A 17,591-nucleotide genomic window follows, 5' to 3' on the forward strand; every position below is an offset into this window, starting at 1 on the left:
TGCAACATTCATTAGACAAGGAAATTCATTATTATGAAATTGCTTACATTTTTTCTGATGCCAGTCACATTAAAATTTTGCTCAGCTAAGAAATGGGTTTAAAAATGTGTTCTAGTAAGAGGGAATCAGATAAGGGGTGGCTATTAAAGGAATATAGTTACTCCAGATAATAAATTCAGCCTGCTATAGAAAGCTTTTTTAGCGCTGATAGATTTCTGCCATCCTCTGTATCACAATAGACGACACACCAAAACCTCTCTGTACTAACTATCAACAAGTACAAAATCATTCAGAAGTGTACTAGACATACAGGGACCTGTTTGTCTTGCTGATCTATCTGGACAGGCCCCCAAAAAGCCAGTTCCTTGATGCAGGTCATTTAGAGTACAGAGCTTTGCATGACAAAAATAGCTACAATACAGTTAAAAACCAGGTGGGTATTTTGACCTTTCTTCTCCATTGGCCTTTATCCTAATTTTGAGCTTACTTTACTGCTGTGATTTATTTTTTCTTTTTCTTCTTTGGATTTTAATTAAATTCTTCTTAGGCTTGCTAGCTTGACATTTTCTTCTTTATTTTTTTTCAATTTAAGAATGAAGGAAGTCTGTTTACCCAGTCAGTTTTCCCCAAATCTCACTGTGTTATGTATAATTTAAATGTGTCATTAATGCACAATATCCAAGTAAAACTTTGTGAATTTTAATCAGGTGGGTATAACAAGCTTTCCAATTATTTTGAAGCTGATTATCACCTGTTACGTAACATACACGTGGTTTTCACAGCTGTGCAGTAATAGAAAATTCTTAGTTTGCATCTAAGCCAAATAGTATTTAGCTCTGAACCAGATCATATTGACAGTGTTTGACGCTGGCTGTCAGGTGAGAACTGGCTTCCTACTAAAATTCAGAAGACATTTTGCTGCTGCTTTCCTTATGGCCAAGATTTCAGCTTGTCTCAGACAGCAAATATGAATTCCTTTTCTGTTTGTTTTTCCAATTTTCTTCTCCTGCACAAATCAATCTTACACTCATTCAGCTTTATTAGATTTAGTCCCAAATCATCCTGCTGCAACTGAGAACAGAATCAGACCCAGCAATGCACTTTGCCTTTAGAATCATTAACCGCATACTGTACAGTTCCCCATTTCTGTCCAGCTATATGTGCTGTCCAGAGAACCTATATACTGAATTTCCACAGGTTGTGCAACAGTGTCCTTTAGTTTTATATCAAGGACTACCCTGATTAGAGAGAGCCATATAAAGACAAAGCACCACACTTGGGTAATTCATGTGCATAGAATCCACATACAGACCCGAAGTTACTGACCAGGCAAAGTAAGTTTTTCCGATCATCACACTGTGGAGTTTTTAAAATAAAGTGCTACATGCTTATGGCTAAACCTTATATGTGGCTATTGCATGCACACTTCAGGCTGCATTATCAAAAACTGGAACACCTGCACCAAAAAAGGACGGAGCCTAAGCACTAGGGCAATGACAGGTTTGGTTGGGTGTGGTGTTTTTTTGTTGTTTTTTTTTTTTTCTTTTTCATTTTATTTTGCGTTCCAACAGAACATAGAACACGTGAACACACAACAGTTTCCTTCAATGTTCCCCACACAGAGCTGTTCATAGAGGAGGAATACTAAGGAGGAATGTCTCTAAAGCCATAGACAGCTTCTCCATTTATTTCAGATTTTCTTTTGTGGTTTGGTTTTTTTTTTTGTTTGTTTGTTTGTTTTTCATTTGTGTAATACTATGACAAAACAGTATAAGAAAAACTTCTTTTAAGTAGTGTGAATATCAAATAGTATCCATCAATCCCTGAATCATGCTATTCAAAGTGCTTAAATCTACACTAAAAACAGAACAACAGAAAAATACTCTGCAAGTGGCTAAGGAAACACCTACCAATCGTCTAAACGCAACTGTGGTCAGAGAGTTACATTCTACATTTATTCCACATCTCAGTCTTTACTTCAGGGCATGTAAAAGGGAAGGAAAGGGGGAAATAATATTGCATTACTGTTAGAGGATATTGGGGTATTTGGCATCCAGATGAATGAAGGAAAATGCCATCCGTGCCTGACAAGTGTCTGTAAGAACAAATAAATATTAAGTTTCTTACACTATGAAAATAACCAAACGTGCAAAGCTCTCTTAAATTTTTGTGTGGCCTGGAAGCTTCATTTCCATTTTTGTAGAAGTTTGGCACATGTCCAGAGGGAGACACCGTAGTAAAGAACAGATTGTAGAAAAGGACTTGAGCAACTTGTCAGAGAAATAAACATTTTTAAGCAAATAAAAATCAATGCACATCCCAAATCTCTATTAGCTTTTTCTGCAGATACTGAGATTGCTTGACTTCCACAACAGGAGCATAGCCATTTCCTCCCAAGCTGTCAGTTAGGGATTACTCCCACAATGATCCCCCAAACTGCAGTTTACCCACTCTCTACCCATCACTTCTCATTAAGAAGACCAAAATAATATAAATTGTACTTTTCTTATTGTGACAATCAGGATGAACGAATCCCACACATCCATTACATTGGCCAATATCATTCAGCTACCATAAAAATACCTAAAGCTAATTAATTACATAAATAGATTGTAAGGTCTGTTTGCCAGCATACCACTTACATTTCTGCCAGGGTAAATCAAACCCATGACTACATGACAGTGCTCTGCATCCAGTAACTGCCCCAGCTCCTCTGCTTCTGCTAGCAGAGACTAGCAGAGAGCTTGGCCTGAGTATGTTGTAGAGCTACAACACCGCTCCTCTCTCTTTCTAAAACCAGAAAATACTTTTCCATTATTTAAAACATAAATATGAGTAAGATGCTTATTTCATTTGTCTTAAAGATGTCCAGATGTAAACATAGTGGGGTTTTTTTTAATTCCCTGGCAGCCATGGTACATGCATTATTTGCAACTTCTCAGAGATAGAATCATACATAAAAAATAAAACTAATTTATTTATTCATTAAAGTGAATAAATTGTTTTTAATACTTCCAGGTCTGATTTAAATATTAATTTTGTATAAATAAAGTTTATTCTGAAAACAATTATATTTGTTGGTATTCATGTCATTTTTTTCTGCCTGAGTTCTTATCGAAATAATGTTGAAATTAATGAAGTTTTACTTATCATTACAAGCTAAAAACAAATGAAAGAAGATTTCTTAATCCTGAATATATCATTTTAAAGCACATACAGTTTTTGGAACATTAAAATACAAGGGGACTCTGTAATCCACAGCAAAATAATGTTTTGCTCTTACTCTTTTAGAAAAGAACACTTTCTATAATACAAAGTGACAAACCATCTACAATATTGTCTTTTTATTCCCCTTTGGTTTGGAAGTCATCACTGTAAATATCAGCTGGACACTGCACTTCATTGTCTATTGCCTCACTTGTCTTACTTGCCTGACAATTGTAAATGATCTTATTTGCAAGATTTTGAAACGGGGGAAGGGAAAAAGTGAAATGCTTAAAAATAAAATCCACAACCACATTAATACTTTTCCAGGAAGTGTTAAAAATACGGTTTGCTTTTATATTTATAAAAGACATACAATCAACTCATCTTTAAATTGATAATTAAAAAAAAAAAAAATCCCAAACCCAAGAAAGCAAAAACCAAACCATCTCTAGTTTCTACACACTCTGTAGTGACTACTGTGAAGCAACCGATACAGATTGGGTATATTGTGTTGTTTGACAGGTATCTACCAAGTTACATGTTAGACGATCAGACTGTAGTGTTACCCCAAACGGGGGTCATTGTAAAGGCAGGGAAGGAGCAGTGCACATTATGGGAGTAGAAATGAAACTGGAGTTCTCAGTGAGGGATGGTGTCCTTCTAAGAACAAATATTCTCCAAAAGAGGTGAACTGCAGCAGGCATGGCCTTCAGGAATCAGGCTAGGCAGGCCAACAAAATGGATGGTGCTTCTGATATCAACATAGCTTTGTCCAAGCATTCCCAAGAGAGGTTAAAAACAAACAAACAAAAAGTCTAAAACTATACTAATGAAGCAAAAATGTTTCCTATCTATACAGCAGTCTCTTCATTTTAAAAAATGTAAATATACAAATTCCAATGACATATAAAACAAAGTTGAAAATGCGAATGGGAAGAGACATGGGTAAAACAGGAAGACTGATGCTACAAAGAAATTGCAAAAAACATATGTACAAGACCCTGTTTTTCCTCGTATGTTATCGATTGTAATGCATGTTTAACAGCAGCAGTCGAGGATGTAGTTCCAGGCACTGGACTGCAGACTCAGCTTCTACTCAAGGGGGTTCATGTCCCCTTGCATTTCGGTCACCAAATGACACTTGATATACTGGTCTCCCGTGGCAAGAGGGGCAGTATCGCACTGTTTGTGTGAGCCTCTTCTGGATTCTGCTCCCTGTTAGTTTTTGTCTGCGGCCGCTGCCCATTTATAAGTGTCATAGGGATGTTACAGTAGGTGTGCTGGTTACCTATTGAGGTAAGTGGCAGGGTGCCGGTAGGAGGTACATCGTATTCATAGCTTCGATAATAGTGTTTCTGGCGCAACTGTGAATGGTATGTGTTATGAAAGGTGGAGCGCAGGTCTGGATGGGCAGTGGCAAGAGCAGTGGAGGTGGCAGCAGCCATGGAAATTGCAGAGACTGTCTGCAGTTCCCCAAAGGGCCCCTGCTCACTGACATCTAAAACCTGCTCGTGTGTGATGGGTTCAATCCTCTTAAAAGGCATTTCGTACTGTAAACGTTTCCAGAACTTAGAATTCAACTTGTTGCATTTTGGTCCATGCCATTTAATGACAGTGAGGAGCTTGATGGTGTGTTTTAGGGCCTCAACCTCCTGGTAGTTCATAACTCCTCGTAGTTCACTGCATTCAATCAATATCACTTTGATTTCGCCCGTGACTAACATGTTTCGAAGCCTCGTTTCCAGTTCAAAGATGCTCCAGCCTCTTCTTACCACGTAATTTGGAGTCATGACGATGATCAGTCGCTTGCTTTGGTCTACACATCTTGCCACATCTTCAATGTAGGCTACAAAATAAGACAACCGCTCAAAAACCAATCTAAGAAAACATTCTGCTCCTTTAGACTGGGGAGAAACAAGAGACAAATCCCTTCTCCTGGAATGGTTCACTGAAATATGCAAAAACATCACTTGCAAATGTGCCCAGTTGGCTTGGCAGGACATGGTCCTGGACAACCCACTCTAGGTGTCCCTGCTTGAGCAAGGGGGTTGTACAAGATGACCTCCAGAGGTTCCTTCCAACCTCAACTGTTCTGTGATGCTGAAACCATCTATTCACAAATGCACTATGGATTGTGTTTGTTCATGAGCTGTGGTTTTGTATCAGTACCTATATCCTTAGTAGAACAAGTGTGTTCACCATAATTTTTTCTCTTTAAAAAGGCAGTCAACCAAGCAGGCAAAGTAACAGCAACTATGTGCTTCAGGGGCTCAGTCTCAAACCCAAATGATACTCTAAGGTGTTCTGTAGGCTTAGAATCTTCTTTTCCTTTCATGTCCCTACCACACACATTCTTAAAAACAGTGTTGTCTCCTGAAAATTAACGTTTAGTTTTCTGTAGATTGAAAAAAAAATCCATGTGATTGTTTGATGTTGTGTTTTGTCTATATCAAGCATAATTTCTTACCTTTAGTAAAAGATATTATCTTAGTAGCTGGCTATAGATTACACTGAATTTACGAAGAATACTACAATTTACAGAAAATTACTGTACAAAGTTTGGAATGTGTGAAAGAAACATGAAAAAGATCTACTTGTACCAGCTGGAATCAATTCTAATTTTCACTCTCTGAAAATGATCCAGTACCTCCACTACACATTTATCTGCAGTGGACACTAGCAGATCTCACTACTTTGCTCTGCTGTAGATGTTACTGCTCAACCTTTCCCTTAGTCCAAACACTTTTTCCTTCCTGTCTGAATTTCTGTGATAAATACTTTGAATCATGGATACCTTTCCAGGCAAACTCTAAGGAACAGAAAACAAAGATCTTTGTATTTATTTCTAGATATGGAAGCTCTCAAAAAATATGTTAAAAAATGTGAGTCTTATTGATTTCCTTTGCTTATGCATGCCCTTTCTGCACCATCTCACCTTCAATCAATATAACACAATTACTAAAACCCAATCTTCTTGTCTGGGAAACACACATTAAGTGTGTTTGGTGGCTTATCTTTACCGTTCTCTAAGACAAGGGAGGAAAGATGATGTTCTGAAGGAGCAGGTATAGAAATGATACTAAAGCAATCACTGTAATCACTGCATTTGCTATTTAGGAGACACACAAGAATAAAGACATGACTTACTTCCTGTGGGAATCAAATCTCGGTCTGGTATGAATAACTTGTATCCATAATGCTTTTCAAGCATATCTGGTAGGATCTCAAGAGCGAATCTTTCTTCTTCTCCAGTTTCTTGATTCCACTGGTCAGGATCCACTTTGGTATAAGATAGATATGCATCGTAGTCTTTGTTGTCTGAGGAAAGAGAGGAAGAAAGTAAGATAGTTTATTCACTATTCTTGCAGATTTCCTAGATAATTCCCCCAAAATAATTTCTGGAAGAACTTTCCAGGAATAGGAAATTGTTTAGATAAAATGGCAAGCTTTCACCAATCTCCAGATATGAATCCATTCACCTTTCCTGTTTCACCTGGTGAAGATAATCCGTATTTAAATAGATGCAAGGGATATGGGATTCACAACCATAGACTAAAGTCAGTTTGTGTATAAACATTTGTGTAAGGCTCTGTATGAAGGAAATCCTCTCAACTGTGGGGTGACAGCTTGTGAGCTCAAAAGAAAAAAGCCGCTGAAAAGAATTTGAATTCTTTTCTAGCTTTAAAAGGGAAGAGAAAAGCATGGAAATACCAAAGCTCATGTGCAACTGTCTCTGTTGCATAGCAAAAATGTTTCAGTCTTCCCAGATTTTTACTATAAATTTAGAACCTGGGGCTGAAATGTTCTTAGTGTATGTTAGTTTTACTTGTAGAACTCATTGGCTTTCCAGATCTGAAATTATTGCCAAGCTTAAATCTTTGCAGCATCAGCTCCTGATAACGCAGTTTAAATCTCTTGAATTGTGTGCTTAAATTTGCAGATTTAATGTTGCGTTAATGTACATTTCATTGCTTAACAGTGTGTTATTTCATTTCAATAGGAAAAATAAATGTGCCTGTTTCTTAAATGTGCCTGGTGTGCCTACTTGAAAGACTGAATCAAAAGAGCCATAATTAATTTTCATTAGGAGGTCAATAATGCCAAGTGCTTTGGAACTAATTCAGTAGAATGAGAGGTCATGTTTTGACTTTTGTTGTGAAGAAAGCAGAAAAAAATCAATGGCAAGAGTAATGAAATGTTAACATCATTCTAACTCTCTTGACAACATTATGCACAGGCTATCGAGAATATCAATCGCTTGTAAAAGAGACCTGATTGAATACTCCACTCTGTGTCATAAGTAACATTATATTCAGTCAATGCTGACTCCAGTTATTTACTAAGCCACTCCTTCCCTCATTTAACACCTTTTTGTACTCTGGTAGCATTATTCAGAAAAGTCTGCCAAATGTAGGGTGGGTGCAGAGAGCATAAATGAAAGTCATGCAATGGTGCTAATCTTGAAGAGTCCACTCTTCCTTCTGAGAAACCATGCATACTATGCTCATTAACATTTGCAAGTGGCAAAATTAATTATTAGGTGCTCATTCCTTCCCCTGCACACTTTTTATGTCAATATTATCTATTGGATTGGTATATCCACAGAAAAAAAAACCAAACAAAAACAATAGAAAAAAAAAAGACAAGAGAAAAAGAAGCACTGTCTTCCATGGTTCATTCTTTCCATTATTTTTCTTCAGTATATTTGTGAAACCATGATCCTTAAGAGCAGAAAAGCTCCTAATGACTTTGACAATATGCTGAAATAACACTGGCTGGATCAGGAATGAGATAGAGGGAGATTACATAGCGGGTTTGTGTTTCTTCAGTAGGACAGTATTAACCCAGCAACCAAGTTAACACATAGAGAGGTCAAGAAATAAATGGGGAAATTATGACAGCTGGCAAAATGCTGATACGGTAATGCCATTTTCTGTTGTTACAGTAATGGTCATAACTACAGGACATACTTGAGAACAGCGTTGCTCTGCTGAAAGTCTTTGAGTAAAGATGAGAATCTCATTTCTCAAAAGGAAAAATAATAAATAATGCAGTATTCAAATTGTTTTAAAGTCTCAGGGTATTGTCTGTTAAAATGGTTTGCACATTCTTACTTAGAGAAAAAATTATTCATGCTATGCCACTGTTTTTCTTACATATGTAAATATCACACTAATGCATGTATTTGAAATACACATTTTTCATACCATGGCAGCTCCAGCATTTCCACTGACTACAACTGTAACACCCTGTATTTCAGGGAACATTTCTTTTCATCCCAGTTCCCTAGTTTTAATAGCATTTGAAGGACAAAGAATAGCCAGGATCTACACAATGTCTATATCTACTTAAAGGGTCCAGGCAATTGTGAATTCATTTAAACTCCAATCCAGCAACATATGTAGTCCAGTTTGGGAAACTGTTAGATGCATTAGCACAGTGGTTTCCCTGAGCTATTATATTCCCCATCTGTCAGGTTTTTTTAAACTTACTTTGACAAAAAGTAAAAAAGTTCAGCTTACAGCAGAAATACCTTATGTGGTAATTTCGTTATCTGATGGGCTGACATACTGGCATGAGCAGTTAATTTGCAAAAGGTGAAATGCCTGGAATACACAGGGGATGATCACATATGCCTTCATTTTACTTCTGTGATATTTATGTATTAGCCTGCTTTTAGTTAATTAAAATTATTTGGGTTACATTGCCAGCTTTGTGAAACATTTTAAGAACTACAGCAGGCAGATAGCTATACAGCCATCAGAAGCTGTCTTTTCTGTGATGTGATCAAAGAGCTATGGCATTATTTGCTATTTTCTCTAATTGTTACAGATAGTAAAAAAATGTAGAATTTAATTTTTAATGAAAAATTGAGAACTTAAGAGATTGTTGAAATCTCCTATCTCCAGGAAAGTACTTAAATACACAGTAGTTAGTGTCTCTTCCTGTGGTTTTTCTCAGTTAAATGCTCCCACCTACTCCTGCTTGTAATGGGTGGGACTGATGCCTACATTCTAAAGAATATTTCTGATCCTAATTAATGGTTTTTAATGTGCTGTCCCAATGGGCTGAGAGGGAGAGGTGGGAGCCTGCAGACATCCAGATCTTATGGCTGAGTCAAACCCTGGGAGCTGGGGCTTGCACCTTGCCAGTCTTTTGGCCACGTTACATGGAAGCAGGAGGCTTTTGGCTTTTCTCTCAAGTCCTTTGCTCTTGGGCTGTTTCCCATGTTCCTTCCTTTGAGCAACACACCTGGAATTCCCCAGACTCCCAGCAAGCATGCAAAAATCCATCACACCTTTGTGTTTTCTGGACCATTCACTGGAACAGGTATTTTATCCATGAAAATATTTGGTGTCAGTATATCTGCCTTTTCCAAGAAAAAGAAAAAACTTCACCAGAAAATTTCTGATCTGGTCCTAATCACAAATGAAGTCACAAAGGACTGGATATTACTACTTATATTATTATGTAGTATGATAACTACAGATTTGGCTATTCAATAAGTACAGATGCTGTCTGGATCTAATATTCAGTGGCAAATTAAGCTTTTCTTTAAAATGAGAATTTCCTTATTTCCCTTCATCAGCAAACAATTAAGTCTTCCATCCAAGAATCCTTAAAATGAAAATGTGATTGTTGCTTGCACTTTGGCTTTAGATATAGATGATGCCATTTCAAAGACTTGGTTTTGTCAGGCTCCTGCGCACTAGCAATAAACTGGAATATAGTTACTCACTGTTTCTTCCCACACTTAGGAAGAAAAATACCTGCTAATAACCAAAGGCAGGGATGTTGATCATTTAACCTGAAACTTTTTTGCTTTCCCGTGGAGATTGAAAGCAATTATCTACATATACTTTTTTATCTGAAAGCACTTTTATTCCCTTAACCATTTTTTTTAGAAACGTATCAGAATAAATCATCTTGCTTTGCCTCCAGGTATGTTGCAGAGCTGTATTATGTAATGGCTGTCCTTTAATTTAGTGAACACAGCTGAGTATGAGATACAGTATCATGCAACAGCAATATTTTGAAACAGTTTAGTATAATGAATTTCCTCTTCCCATTCTTTGTGAATGGACAAGTGATCCTCTTCAGTTATGTGGTTTGTAGTTGCTTTCTGCTGCCTACAGGTTGTATATAGCTAGAATGAAGCTCTTCAACTCAACAGCCTCCATGTCTGTGAAGTTTTGTTGTATCCATTAATTGAAACTATTGAAACAAAACCTAAAGCAGACCTTGCATGGCCAAATTCAACCAGACTTGATGCAAAAAATGTCTTCGTTATTGCACTGCAGATAACCATGAAAGCATGTGCAAGCTCTGGATTAGTTCATCACAGCAGGCTCAAATACAGCCTGTGCTCGAGGTATGATGCATTCAATCCAAAAATATTTCAGTCAGCTCAAAACTACTGGTACTGCAAAGACTCTGGTCAAAACGGACTGTCACATACAATCATTTTAACTCTTTATTGAGTAGAAAGAGAGTGAGGACACTGAGTAATAAACATGGAGCTGTGCTCAGCTACAGGTCTGACAAAATTGGATAAGTCTTAGGGGTAAAAATTGAGGGTGAAATCCCAGCTTCATTAATAACACACTGAAACGTTACTACTGTTAGTGGCCCGGGATTTTAGCCAAAACACCTGTTACTTCATTACAGCATGCATTCCTTATTGCTGTCCATTCCTTTCAGTACTTATCCAAATGTAGAATATGTTATCATACTGACCTGACAGCCTATGATGGAATGACTGGCTGGGTAGATGAGGGGAGAGTAGTGAATGTTGTCTACCTTGATTTCAGTAAGGTTTTTTACACTGTGTCTGTAACATCTTCACAGGTAAGCTCAGGGAGTGTGGGTTAGATGAGCAGACTTTCAGGTGGATTGAGAACTGACTGAATGGCAGAGCTCAGAGGGCTGTGATCAGTGGCACAGAGTCCAGCTGGAGGCCTGTCGCTGGTGGGCTCTGCAGGGGTCAGTACTGGGTCCCATCACATTCAGCTTATAATGACCTGGGTGAAGGGACAGAATGTACCCTCAACAAGTTTGCTGATGATACCAAACTGGGAGGAGTGGCTGATTCACCAGGAGGCTGCGCTGCCATTCAGCGAGACCTGGACAGGCTGGAGAGTTGGGCGGAGAGGAACCTCATGGAGTTCAACATAGGCAAGTGTGAGGTCCTGCACCTGGGGAGGAACAACCCCCCCATGCACCAGTACAGGTTGGGAACTGACCTGCTGAAGGGAAGGCAGCTCTGTGGGGAAGGACTGGGAGTTCTGGTGGACACCAAGTTTCCCATGAGCCAGCAGTGTGCACGTGGCCAAGAAGGCCAACGGAATCCTGGGGTGCATTAGGAGGAGCACGGCCAGCAGGTTGAGGAAGGTGATCCTGCCCTCTGCTCTGCCCTGGTGAGGCCCCATCTGGAGTGCTGTGTCCAGTGCTGGGCTCCCCAGTTCAGGAGAGACAGGGAACTGCTGGAGAGGGTCCAGCAAAGGCTGCAAAGATGATGAGGGGCCTGGGGCATCTCTCTTATGAGGAAAGGCTGAGAGAGCTGGGCTTGTTTAGCCTGGAGAAGAAAAGACTGAGAGGGGATCTTATCAATGTCTACAAACAACTTCAGAGTGAGTGTCAGGAGGATGGGACCAGGCTTTTTTCAACAGGGCCCAGCAACAGGCCAAGGGGCAATGGGCACAAACCGCAACACAGGCAGTTCTGTCTGAGTATGAGGAAGAACTTCTTTACTTTGGGGATGACAGAACAGTGGAACAGGCTGCCAGAGATGTTGTGGAGTCTCCTTCTTTGGAGAGATTGTAAACCCACCTGAACGTGAGTCTGTGCAACCTGCTCTAGGTGAACCTGCTTTAGCAGGGGTTTGGACTAGATGATCTCCAGAGGTCCCTTCCTACCCTGACCATTCTGTGACTTTGTGATCATACTCCCTGTAACTTTCTACAGTGATAATCCAGCAGAAGCAATATAAAGTTTTAGAGGATGAAGTTTCAAATGCTGCTTGTTATTCCAAGGATGTGCTCAGCAGCAGTCACTTAAAGGCTCAACGTAAGCATAAAATGAAACCCAGACTCTATATGCATCTACTTTGACACATGCAAATGGGATCTTTGGGTAAGTAAATTGCTATCAGACATCTAAGAACTTATCGGTATGCATGCTCTTTTAGCAACCACACATGAAGAAATGGTAAGTAAGCTGGTGCCTACAGAAAGATAGATAAAACTTTCTCTTCTACAGAGACCACCAAACAGATTCAGCCTTGCATTTGTGTTGTAAATGTACATGTTTTCTAGTGATTTCCATGTTACGCTTCAAGAAGTTAGCAGTCTGGGCCTTTGAGGGTTCATTAAACCTTAAACACTGCAGATATTTCTGCTAATGGGGGCAGAAAAATGATATATATCTGGATGGAAAAATAAAAATAGCAAAAAAGCCTTTATAGACTGAGTTTTTTCTTATCAGTCGTGTTCAAGCAGATGATAAATTCTATCTTTCAGCTGACATGACACATTTAACACAAGACAGATTAAAAGATCAAAACAAAAAGAAATTCTGCAATGTTGTGTTTCACAGTGAATCTTATGTTAATGAAGCTGTAAGACTTGGACACTAGGGTCAAGCCATGCCTCTGTGCGTCCTGAAATCCTTCAGAGTAATTAGCAGCTCCTACAGAAACATTTGGTGCACTGAAGGCAGCTGATCACACACAGGCTGCTCTGCAGCTAGGAATAGCCAGCAATACGTCTGGCTCCTGCAGATCTCCCATTTCTAGATCAATAGGAAACTGGAGAGATGATTCCCCTCCTCTTCACCAGAGCACATGCCAGCCTAGTAAAGACTCAGATACTCATTATTGGAGTGTAGGAGCAATGTGCTGATTTACCTTGGAGTTTCAGGATTTCAAGTGAGGTTCTTAGAAATGGCAGACTGGATCCTCCCCGTGCTGCAGGGAGTTGGAGTCAAATTGATTGCAGGGGGCTTTCCTCTTTAAAAAAAGTGCTGTATTCAGGAAGAGTTGCAAACTAGTGGGCTTTCAAGATTTCACAGAGACTGCACTTGCTTCAAAATTATAATGATTATGACATTTCAAACTCTGTATTTGTATCATTATTTGTGGGACCATATTTAATGTACACAATGCAATAATGTTCATCACCCTTAAGGTAATGGAAAAAGTAATTTAAATGCTTAGCTGAGTAAAATGCCCAAATCCTAAGTCTTTCAAAATGTTTATAATTTTCCTTACACTATTTACTGTTGCTTATGAATATCACCTTAACATTTTCCTTTATTTTTAAATGTCAAGCCCTTTTATTGTTAATAAAAATTAAGAATACCAACACCAGCTTCTTCCACGGAAAAATATTTGTTAAGTGTGACATTCCTAATGATAATTCATATCCTTGTGCAGAGTGGGTAATGGTGAATCAGAGGAAAATTTTGTAAATGCAGCACTGGGGAATAGGTTAAAAAAGCGCAAATAATTCTAAAAGTGATCTTGAGTATTCTCCGCACCATAGACCAGAAAAAAAGTAAAGTCCTTTGTCCCTTTTGTCCATAGTAGACACATTTATGAAAATATTAAAGCAATGGACATACTTCCCCCCCCCCCCCCCCCCTTTTTTTCTCCTCTTATTTCTTCTCCCCCCTCCCCAAGCCATATCGAATTTTGGAAGTCTAAAGAACATGACAAAATAAAAGAAATACCAGTTAAAAAGTTGATGTTATAAGAACATCTATGAGAACCCCAAGATATCAATCTTGCTTTTGACATTTCTTCAAAATTGGGAGTGATTCCCAGCAGACAAAAGTTCAGCCAAAAAAGTAATACGATAAGATGATTCCAAGTGTGAAATAAATTCTCTTTGTAAGCTATATTTTCACTGGTTTTCTGTAATTACAGTTAAATTTGTCATTGGTAGATAAGTAAGATAGAATATTACTTATTTAAACTGAATAACCTATTATTAAAGTTTTTTTCTCTTATATTTAGGCTGATTTTGTATTCCTAACTAAATGAAGAGAGCATCTCAAATGTTTCTCAGTCATTCTCATTAACACAGAATTTTAAATTTATTATTACTACTGAACACATTCTACTTATTCTACTTTCAACATAAAAACCTGATGAAACATTAATCTTAGAAGTTGCCCTTGACATATATGAACATTCATAAGGTCTTGTAAGAGTTTCAGAACATTAAAAAATAAAGAGGTTAAAAGATGATGATCTAAATTATTCTCTTGGTTGCTGTGAATTATTTGCAGGTCAAACACCAAGCTAAAACCCCCTGTATTGTTAGTAGATATTGAAAACCTAAATGGTAACTACCTAGCTGGAAACATAGCATAATAGTTATCTATGAAAGATTGGAAGAAACTAGTTACTTGCTAGAAAGTAGGAAAAGACACTAATAAAGACTGTCATGTAAAGTCTGGAAACGGAGGAATATGATTTTTTTCTATAATGGAAAAATTTCTTAAATAAAAATCATCAAGAAGTGATGCTTTTATTATGGTCTTAATTCAACAAAGTAACTAGTTACCTGTATAAAACACATGCTTAATTTTATGTATATTCCTTAGTTTTGTTGATCTCAGTGACAGTACTTGTATCTTGTCATTGGGTTAAGTATTTTGAAAACCAGAGCTAAGACAGCCTTGATCTAGGCAAAAGCAGCAAAAAGTTAATATAAACCAAACTTAAGGGAGAAATGGCTTGGAAAGAAACTTTCAGTTTAAGATTGTTGAAATCAGATGCCAATATGCTGTGTTTATCTCATTTACTTTTGAAATCTGAAATGTTCTTTGGCCTTTGATATAAAAACTTTAAAGCTTAGAACCATTTGGCAGAGGTGCTGGTTGAGGAACAAAAGGTATCTCAGTCTTCATTGATTTCTATATTGCAATTTTATTTTTTTTTTCTATTTTACATTTGGAATTTCTAACCTATAAAAATCTTTTAGTTTAGAATCTAAAGATAATCTTGGTGATATTGTTATTTTATTTTTTAAATATTTATATATATCTGTAGTTTAGAGTCTATGAAACAGGAAAAGAGAACGAAGCAGGATTTTGAATTAGTAAGTTTCAAGGACAGAACCTAGAAAATCTCTTCTTCAGTGAAAATATAAATTGAGATTTTATTGTTTGAATTGCATTTCAGATGTAAATAAACAACATAAACAGGAAAAGTTAAAAGAAGCAGTTCTTCAACAATAAAACTGCAACTAAATAAGATAGGAATCCCTTTCTGTAACCAGTAATATTTAGAAAGATGAAAGCTGTGTTTTTCTAAAGGTGATTTTAATAGAATTTGAAATTTATATTCATAGAGGTGCATTTCTTATTGCTACAATTTGCCATGGCCAATAAGAATAGATACACGGTGGCAAGGCTGCTATTGCAAACTTATTCTATGGGTCCCCAGGGAAGATTTTGTAATTGCAAAGTCACTAACTTCAGCAGTAATTCCAGTATGCTATACTTGCATAGCATACTCATTAACATAAGTGCTTTGGCAGCGCCTAAGCCATTGGCAAAAGTTACATTCGAAAGTTAGCAACCAAGTCACACTGAAACATGAAGAATCTCAAAGCATTGCCTTTCCTTGCTGGTAAGAGGTTTACTGGGGTTCAACCCAGGAAACCACGGCAGAGTATGTCTTACCTGCTCTTGTCTTCTACAGTTAGTATTATCTGGTCAATCCCATAGATTTGTCCGTGAACCCTGCTTAGCCTTTTGCAGCTAAATAATACTAATGACAAAAATCATGGTTACCTAAGGACTCCCAGGTGCAACAGAGACTTCAAGGCAGAAACTGTTTCACCAGTCTCCTAATCTGAGCATTGATTTGCTTCCCCTTAGCAAGCAGTAGAAACTCATCTCCTAAGAAAGTGCAATCAGCACTGCCAAGAAACAGCCGCTATAGATGTCATGTACCAAAGCCAAACACAATTTCCTGAATTTATAGAGCTTAGCAGTGACATACTTTAATCATGTTAGGAGCACTTTGGGTTTTTTTAGCAAAGGGGAAGGAAGGGAAGCGGTAACCTGCAGAATTGAAAGTGAAACCAGAGAACTCCCCAGCTATGGCTCCCAGGTGCCTTCCCTGCCTGCACCCCAGCTGCACAGCTGAGAAGAAGATCAAGGACAACATGCAGTGCTCCTGTCCACCACTGTAGAAACAGCTGATGAGACATAAAGGCCCCAAGGATCACTGAGAAGGTCATCATACCAGCTACTAAGCAAAGCTCTTACTTTCTAGTTATCAGCTGCCTATAGGGGTTTTTTTTTGTTCTTGAACCTAAAGCTTGACTTCTCATCAGCCGAGCTGAGAGAAAGGAAATTTTTAGTAAATTTCATTATAAAACTATTTACAGCACATTTTTTCAGACTTTCCCTTTAATTGCTATTTTTTTAATCTTATCCATTTTAATACCAGCCTCTTAATGTAAAATTTCTCCTTTTTATGATAGTGTTCACCCCTTACTTATTTACACTTGTAAATGTTTACTTGCATTTTTATTCTTCTCTGGTAGTTAAAGTACGATACTTAGTTTGTTCATCAAGTTATTTAAAAACTGGGAAAGGCAGCAAGAGAAGATCCCTGGAAAATAAAAAGATATAAATGGTAACTACTAAAACACTCCTCAGAGGACGAACGTGCTGTAATCTCTTGTGCTGGAGCTCAATGGACAGCAAATGGAAGAAATAATGACTTCTAAAAGTGGCTTTTACTAATAATGTGTTACTCCTTAATGGAGTGCACTTTATGGACAAGGCTTTTTAAAGTAAGCTTTTAAGTTTAGAGCTGCAAACCTGAAAAGGTTGCCTGACATTTAACAATGATCAGCCCTCAGAATTTCCCAGCAAAGTATCTATTTCTGAAAATTTTGTTGTTTTCAGAATAATACTGGGCATTTCTTTGTTTGCATACCACTTCAATGTATCCTTTTTGTTACATTATGTGGAGACATATTAAACTGAAATTCTCCATGTAAGCAGATTTGGGAGTTTCTGACCGCCAAACAGGTAGAGGTGAGTTGTACTTCTGAGATGCAAGGTCATGCCAAGTACCTGCAGGTGAGAAAACTACCGCTTTGCCCAGGGTCAGTGCTTTTATTGCCCCTGTGCTCCATCTCCCAGGGGATGTATCAGACTTTCACAATGAGGTCCCCTGACTAAACACCGACATGTGGCACAGCTCTACACTGAAGGACACAATATGGTGTCCGTCTTGCGGTCCCCCTGTGTGGAGTGCAAGCAGAGTGGGAGGAAAAGCAGTAAAATATACACTGGATTTGATTATATTCCCATTTAGTAGGAAAGGCAAGGAACTAACCATGAAAACAGAAAAAAGG

General features: G+C 38.0%; 1 protein-coding gene across 1 annotated transcript in view; it reads right to left on the reverse strand.

Moving 5' to 3' along the window:
• Positions 1–3,215: 3,215 nt before the first annotated feature.
• Positions 3,216–17,591, reverse strand: part of IL1RAPL1 (interleukin 1 receptor accessory protein like 1) — a 673,650-nt gene continuing 659,274 nt past the window's right edge. Inside the window, exons 9-10 of the mRNA XM_037378448.1 lie at positions 6,355–6,525; positions 3,216–5,053 (exon numbers count right to left, since the gene is read on the reverse strand). Of these exons, the coding sequence (XP_037234345.1) occupies positions 4,335–5,053; positions 6,355–6,525 (890 nt within the window). The 3' untranslated portion in view covers positions 3,216–4,334. The remainder of the gene's footprint in view (positions 5,054–6,354; positions 6,526–17,591) is intronic.

The sequence above is a fragment of the Falco rusticolus genome, chromosome 2 (assembly GCF_015220075.1).
Source record: "Falco rusticolus isolate bFalRus1 chromosome 2, bFalRus1.pri, whole genome shotgun sequence".
Classification (NCBI taxonomy): domain Eukaryota; kingdom Metazoa; phylum Chordata; class Aves; order Falconiformes; family Falconidae; genus Falco; species Falco rusticolus.